General features: G+C 31.0%; 1 protein-coding gene across 1 annotated transcript; it reads right to left on the bottom strand.

Moving 5' to 3' along the window:
* Nucleotides 1-486: 486 nt before the first annotated feature.
* On the bottom strand, nucleotides 487-900 carry LOC139518633 (ankyrin repeat domain-containing protein 34B-like). Its single transcript, XM_071310108.1, has one exon. The coding sequence runs from the start codon at nucleotides 898-900 to the stop codon at nucleotides 487-489; it is 414 nt and encodes a 137-aa protein (XP_071166209.1).
* Nucleotides 901-8,747: the final 7,847 nt, after the last annotated feature.

The raw sequence follows: 8,747 nt of genomic DNA, 5'->3' as shown, positions 1-8,747 counted from the left end.
CAAAGGCATGTACAGTGGGGTTAAACATTTTTTTCAGCGCTCAACCTTTACCAGAACAGATGCACGAGGTCACACATGAGATAAATAATTGGGAATCAGTTTGATAGGGAATAACATATCACCTTGGATTTAAACATTAAAACTCACAAAACAAACAACTACACAAAGCTCAAGGGTATAAGAACTCACAATTACTTTAAGGTAGTTCAAAGCTCAATTTATTTCAAACTTATCTCATTGGCAATCATACCACATCTTCTTTTTTATATTAATCAATATCTTCTCAGACTATAATATAGCTATCAGTGCACCTCTAACTGTTGAGTAAAGATATATAAAACCGTCCTGGCCTGTTTGATAACTGTTCAAAATCAGTTAGACAATATGGATTCATAACAAAAGTAATCTGATATTATTTCATTTTATTCAACTATTGTATATATTTATAAATACGAAATTCATGATTGTTCAAGCTTATGTGCACTGTCAAAATCCGAACAGCACATTATCAAAAATGTTCTCCATAGAATCAACAATAACATTAATCACTGGTTGCAATTCATTTTCACTGGCATAATCTAAAGCTTGTTTTCCAAACTTATCAGTAGTATTTAGAATTACATCCTCTTCATTAAGTAGAAACTTAACAAAACGTAATCTGTCTTTTTCGTTTAATCGGATATTTTTAAGTCTACATATAGCAATCAACGGAGTTCCCCCTACATTATCTGTACAGTTTACATTAACGTTTCTTTCAATAAGTATTCTGGCCAGTTTAAATTTTCCTTCAGAAATTGCTTTAAATACTAGCTGCACATCATCATTCAAAGCACATTTAGTAGTTAAAGCTTTCTTCTTCCATCTTTTTACCACAGATTTAAGGCAGTTCTTTGCAGACATAGTTTCTATTGAGTTGACGATTTGTTTATGTTCGATACTCCTTTGCTCTGTGATTTAAATACATCTTGAAATAATTGCTATTGCACGTGGATAGAAATAAAACGAATTCCCATTGGAAGAATGATAGGCATTAAAAAAGTATATCACGCCTCTAATTATCAAGGAAGAAAAGTACTAATGTTTCGCTTACGTCATAAAGACAACATGTCTGTTTGAAAGTTCAATTTCGTTTTCTATTTGTCCAGTACGATTGAAAAATGATCTCCTGTGTTAATACTGCAACATAACGGCTGTTATCATTGGATCACATAAACACGATCTTCAGTTTTAAGTCAATTTCACGATTGGAGTATTTGGATTAAAGATTAAATGCACCTATTGTGTTATCGTTGTTGCTAAATAACAGAGTATTAACAAAGTGTTAAATGACCAAACCCCAAGGTAATAAATTGAAAAATAGGAATGATGTTACACCTGACAAAATCAGATGTTAGCCTATAACATAAAACAGTACGAATGAATATTGTGTTTTCTATATATCATAAGCTATTCTGTTCTCACTTTCTTAATCAGATACGTGGTTTCAATTATGGATATGCAAACATATCCACACAAATTAAATTATTCTTGAATTTCATATTGTTAATCAGGTAAAAATCCATATATTACCAAGAGATCAACACATAATTTACGGATCACCAGATGTTATAAAATGGATCTTAATATTAATTTATAAACAGTACAAAAACAATGAATTTGTGGAAACGATGGTATACTGCAAACATGAGGTACAAATATTTGTACACCATATCCGGATTTCGACAATTAATTTCTCTTCAATGATGTTAGAAACCATACCTGTATTTGGAAGGCCGTAAAATTTACCTCAATTTAGAATAGACTCTTGAATTTTGACAGAATATATATATAAATATAGTTGTCACTGGTTCAGACGTACTTATAAATATAATTATTTCTGTGACTGCATCTTACATTAATTTGTAGGAGCTTTTACTATAGATAATTTATTTTTACTCCTTTTTTAGACGGAGAGATTGTTTTCGCTATCCTACGGTAAATGTATCCAAAATTGTTCGCTGTGACCGCTCCTATAGTGACGTTTTAGATTTCAATTAGCGTAAAAAAGAGACGAAAGATTCCAGAGGAACAGTCAAACTCATTGATCGAAAACAATCTGACAACACCATGGCTAAAAACTAAAAAGACAAATAGACAAATGATGAACACAACACACACCATAGAAAACTAAATACTAATATACGTTTTACTTGTTAACTATTTAGTCAGAGATTTCTTTACCACAAATAACTTAAAATCTTAATTGTATTTACCCATAATTTGAACAATTTGGTTTGCAAGTTTGAGTGTAGCTGAAGAAAAGTTTTTAAACGAAATAGCGCATCCTAATTTATAATGTGATGTTGTTTGCTTTGCCCTGAAAGTGAGATACGATCCGGATAGATTTTTTTTCTAAAATGTACCTAAATGTGTCCACTTCATTTGAACATTGGTGGATATTTTTTTCATTTGCGATTATACCACGTCTCCTCATTCTAAATTTTATAAAAAAACAAAATTCAATTGTAACAATAACCAGGACAGGAAAAACATTAAACTTAAAAATTAAATTATGAAAGGTATAAGAAAACACAATTCACGAGTAAATGGAATCCGGCCCAATGAGTATTCATTTAGATAAATTTTATGTTTCATTCTGGTTAATCATTTAAAGCATCCGAAAACTAATTTTATTTTAATATTATGACTAATAATATTAGTCATATAGTGTGCTAGTGACCTAATACGGTATATATGGAATTTACTGACCCCTTATATACCGTATTAAGTCACTAGCACACTATTTAACGAATTTATCTTACCGACTATCTTAACGTGTAAAATTTAGACTTGTGATTTATCAAAATGAGCAAGCCAGTCTTCAATACTGTTAGCATTTAGAAACTACTTCCATTAATCCTACAAGAACAATGGCCACCTGTAACAACTTGTTAGGTTTAAATGTGTGTAATGAATTTATTTCAATTTTAATCATCAATTTCTTCGTCTGTTGAAACCTTTAGGATTTTTCCTCAGTTCCGTTTTGTTTTTATAAAGAGACCTAGCACCACTACTAACCGTGTATGAAATAAGCCCCACCTCTCTACTACCTATTATGGAATATAAAGGGTCGTATCTCCACTACTAATCGTGTATGAAATAAGCCCACCTCCCTACTAACCTAATATCAAATATACACGGTCTTCACGCGGACGCTTTTAACCAATCACATTCCAAGAAATGTATAGGAGATAAGATAATAGATTTATATTTTGTAATATTGTAATATTTATGCCAATGAACTTGAAATAACGATTTCAACAGATACAATTAATACTGCATCATATCAGTTGATCTAGTAAAAAATCTTACGCTTTATAGATATATAGTTTAACAACAACATCGTGTAAAATAGAATGTGAGATCAATCTAAACGCTTGAAATAATAACAGATATCATAAAAATAAAATTGAGAAAGGAAATGGTGAATATGTCAAAGCGACAACCACCCGACCATAGAGCAAACAACAGCCGAAGGCAACCAATGGGTCTTCAATGTAGCGAGAATTCCCGCACCCGTAGGTGTCCTTCAGCTGGCCCCTAAAATATGCATAATAGTACAGTGATAATGGACGTCATACTAAACTCCGAATTATACACAAGAAACTAAAATTCAAAATCATACAAGACTAACAAAGGCCAGAGGCTCCTGACTTGGGACAGGCGCAAAATTGCGGCGGGGTTAAACATGTTTATGAGATCTCAACCCTCCCCCTATACCTCTAGCCAATGTAGAAAAGTAAAAGAATAACAATACAGTATATTTTACGTTTGCAGGAAATGCTAAGTATAAAGTTTCACTAGTTTAAGTAAACAGTAACTGCTATGAAAACCTTATATACGATTGTTAATGTTTGTATACATCGTTTGAGCTAATTTAGAATTGATGACAGTATGACAATGAAAATTATCATGTTTGATTAGTTGAAACTGTTTTAGTGAACTGTTAATTGATGGTATCATTACGTAATCTCATTGACAACAATTGTTTTAAATATTAATAAATTATTACTGCAATTCGTATTAGTCAAACATTTTACTTGTTCAATTTGAAGAATTAATTAATAAAATTGAGAATGGAAATGGTAAGTTATGATTCACATGGGTTAAAATGAATACAAAATAAAAGTTAGAATGAAAATGGGGAATTTGCGAAAGAGAAAATAACAAGACTAAACGGCCGAAAACAGCAAACGGACTCAAATAGGTCTCCACACAGCGAGAAATCACACAACCGGAAAGCAGACTTCAGCTGGTTACTAACCGAAAACGTTAACTAATTCAGCGAAAATGGTAGTCAAACACGAAACATATGAATGAACCAAAAACTAAAAACTATATATAACAAGGCCAAAGGCTTTTGACTTTGGCAAGACAAGGCAAGACAATTTATTACAAAGTAGGCACACTTATCGTGCTACAACATATAAGAGGATACAATTATACCGTAACAATTACATAATTACACATTTATTAGCAAGACACACAATACAGAAATAATTGAAATCAAACAATAGAATTGGAATATACCATATTTGATTGATTTTTCGGCAATATTCTTAATTGGGACAGGAGCAATAATGCAGCTGGTTAAACATGTTTTTTTTTTTAGATCTCAACCTTCCCCCATACCCTTGCGTATGTAGAATAAACAACCGCACATTAATACGTACAGTAAAAACTCAGTTTAAAAAAACTAAGCAACATAACAATAATGAAAAGAATACTAGTAACTAAGGACTACATGCAGCTACTACCTTACCAGTTCCAGACCTCAGTTGAACTAATGAAATAATTATTTTTCAATCATATGCAAAATCAATCATTTAGAAGCTAGTATCACACCTTCACAAAATTCAGAAAAAACATCCGTCATATTATGCCAAAAACAGTTTTTAGAATAAATAGGTTTTTTTCCGATGAAAAGACCCTATGAGTGAATCAATTTAAATTGAATAAAATGCCATCTTTAATGACCTGACAACAGTATCGTAACTATATCCCTTTTACATAAATGTTTAAAGGTTTAGTCATCTTTTAAAATGAATGACGACGTTTTTGTACTTTGTATAGAATGTACACACAAAATATTGGATATGAACGTATAAGATGTCTGTACGTAGATTTACCTTATTATCATTATAACGAATGATGCCCTAATACCGATAAAAAAACGGCCAATTTAAGTACGTAGTTTGAAAAGCGTTCAGGACCAAACGTTCTATAATGTTTGGCAAAATACAGCTTAGATCATATATTTCTGCAGTATCAAAATCTTTATAATTTCAAAAATTTCCAAAGTTTTATTACAGTTAGTAATAAGAATTTGCCACAAATAAAACTCATAGCCATAGTCTGGAAATTGGTGTAAATTGATATTGCTAAATTTTGTATCTGCAGGTGCTTGTATAAATAGGGAACAATAGGGACGTTTGAAAAATATCTGTTGTTTTGAAATTAAAAATATGTGTGATCAACAAGATCTTTAAATTGATACTTGAAATGAGCACGTTTCTTTAGAGGTGGTCTAGAACATTTCATTTACTGTTTTCAAAAGTATGAAATATTCGAAATACTAAAGACTTTTTTATCACAGGAATGTAATACCTTAGCCGTATGCAGGACAACAATTTGAATTTTTGGGCTTTGACGCAGGCAGTTCAACTTCGTACTTGTTCGGCTTTCTAACTATTTTAATCTGAGCGTAACTGATGAGTATGTACGTCTTAATATTTATAAATGACTTGATATTATTATTTGTCTAGACGATGATAATTGTATCCATATTTTGACAAAAGGACACTGCATAGGTTAAAATGATATCAAAGTAACCATAAATGACCAACAAAACAGTCATAACCCTAACGTAAACTTTTCTCGGGTATTTATAGTTAAACAGAAATCAGAATACCAGGCTACTTATTCAGTAATACATGTTATACTCAACAGTGGTTCTCAAATCCACACAGTAGGAAAATTAATCAGTATAAAATTGAAGAAAGTGTTGAAATAAAAAAAAAAACTCTAAAACGATATACAAAATTGGACTAAGATTATCTTTTCCTTTTTTTTTAATAAAAGATGCTTATCTATCAACAGGATTTAAGAAAACAAAACCAGACTTGATATAATCCTACATATTTCATTTAGCTGACAGTGCAAATTTCTTTACTTTTACATTTAACGTATTTTTTTTTAAAACTAATCATCTATGATTTGGTGTTTTGAGAGAACAGATTAGAATAATTGTGATGCAAGCGAACGTAGTCGTAAGGAAATGAATTATTAGTTTTTATTAGAGATGATTTCCAATAAAATGACATATATACCTTATGGGAACAACTATTAACAAATCGTTTTTTTGTAATAAACATCGCTCAAGTTTACATATGTAGATAAAGCTAAACGATTAAATTTTCTTTAATTTTTATGATTATTTCAATCTTATTCGATGGTCTTTTTTCTTTCTTTCTCTCCTTCATCTTTTTCTGTACATTGTTTTGTTGTTAAAACATTATTACTAAAGATATCATTTATGATATGAACAGAAATGTTGAAATCACCGTTGGTCAATATTTGTCTCTTAAAATGCTTTGTTAATCCTGATATCTATGATGAGTTTATTGTTAATAAAATAATCCAGATGTTCATAAAAAGAAAAAAAGATTTGAATTGAGTGAGTTGGATAGAAAAGGAATCATATCTATACTAACAACAATGTGTATTCAAATATTTAACACATTATGCAGTATATGCTCTTATCCTTTATTCTTCTATGAATTATACCATAAAGGTGTCCTTGTCATCCTATGAAGTTGTTCATATATCTTAAATTATTCTTTTTGCTCGTGTCTGTAACAACGTGTGCCAAATACGGTAAGGTCATCATTTTTTTTTCTCGAAAAATCCAAACTTTTGTAAACAGAAAATTTATAAAACGTATAATTGGTATTCTTGTCAATAACGAACTGCTGACTACTAGACTGGTGAAACCCTCGAGGACGAAACGTTCACCAGTAGTGGCATCTACCCAGTGATGTAAGTAGTTATCCAGGCTCATAATGTATAACGCCAATCGGGCGTTTCGTCTATGTGAGACTCATCAGTGACGCTGAGATCAAAAAGTTATAAAGCCAAACAATAACTCTATTCATGGTATCCTATATATCTAGTTCGATGGGATGAACCGTTCTTCATAGTAACCACATTTTGAAATATTAGGTGGGAGAATATCATCTATATTTCGGAACCTTTCGCGACATAATACAGTGAAGGATTAGGGTTGGGCGCATATACTGCATGATTAATAAAACAGAAGATGTGGTATGATTGCCAAAAAAGACAACTGTCCACAATAGACCAAAATGACACAGACATGAACAACTATAGGTCATTATACGGCCTTATGCAATGAACAAAGCCCATACCGCATAGTCAGCTATAAAAAGCCCTGATATGACAATGTAAAACAATTCAAACGAAAAAACTAACGGCCTTATTTATTTTAAAAAATGAACGAAAAACAAATATGTAACAGATTTCTATAACCAATCACATTCCAAGAAATGTATAGGAGGTAAGATAATAGATTTATATTTTGTAATATTGTAATATTTATGCCATTGAACTTGAAATAACGATTTCAACAGATACAATTAAGACTGCATCATATTAGTTGATCTAGTAAAAAATCCTACGCTTTATAGATATATATTTTAACAACAACATCGCGTAAAATAAAATGTGTGATCAATCTAAACGCTGAAAATAATAACAGGTATCATGGTATATTTTACGTTTGCAGGAAATGCTAAATATTAAGTTACACTAGGTTAAGTAAACAGTAACTGCTATGAAAACCTTATATACGATTGTTAATGTTTGTATACATCGTTTGCGCTTATTTAGAATTAATGCCAGTATGACATTGAAAATTATCATGTTTGATTAGTTGAAACTGTTTAAGTGAACTGTTAATTGATGGTATCATTGCGTAATCTCATTGACAACAATTGTTTTAAATATTAATAAATTATTACTGCAATTCATAAAAATCAAACTTTTTACTTGTTCAATTTGAAGAATTAATTAATAAAATTGAGAATGGAAATGGTTAGTTATGATTCACATGGGTTAAAATGAATACAAAAAAAAAGTTAGAATGGAAATGGGGAATTTGCGAAAGAGAAAATAACCAGACTAAACGGCAGAAAAAAGCAAACGGACTCAAATAGGTCTCAATACAGCGAGAAATCACACAACCGGAAGGCAGACTTCAGCTGGTTACTAACCAAAAACGTTAACTATTTCAGCGAAAATGGTAGTCAAACACGAAACATATGAATGAACCAAAAACTAAAAACTATATATGACAAGGCCAAAGGCTTTTGACTTTGGCAAGACAAGGCAAGACAATTTATTACAAAGTAGGCACACTTACCGTGCTACAACATATAAGAGGATAACAATTTTACCGTAACAATTACATAATTACACATTTATAAGCAAGACACACAATACAGAAATAAGTGAAATCAAACAATAGAATTGGAATATACCATATTTGATTGATTTTTCTGCAATATTCTTAATTGGGACAAAAGCAATAATGCAGCAGGTTAAACATGTTTTTTTTTTTAGATCTCAACCTTCCCCCATACCCTTGCGTATGTAGAATAAACAACCGCACATCAATACGTACAGTAAAA

Source organism: Mytilus edulis, chromosome 4, assembly GCF_963676685.1.
Source record: "Mytilus edulis chromosome 4, xbMytEdul2.2, whole genome shotgun sequence".
NCBI classification, from domain to species: Eukaryota; Metazoa; Mollusca; class Bivalvia; order Mytilida; family Mytilidae; genus Mytilus; species Mytilus edulis.
This window is presented reverse-complemented; position numbering and strand designations above follow the sequence as displayed.

Excerpts from the sequence above, each read along its gene's own strand:
- LOC139518633 (XM_071310108.1), bottom strand. The coding sequence starts at position 900 with ATGTCTGCAAAGAACTGCCTTAAATCTGTGGTAAAAAGATGGAAGAAG.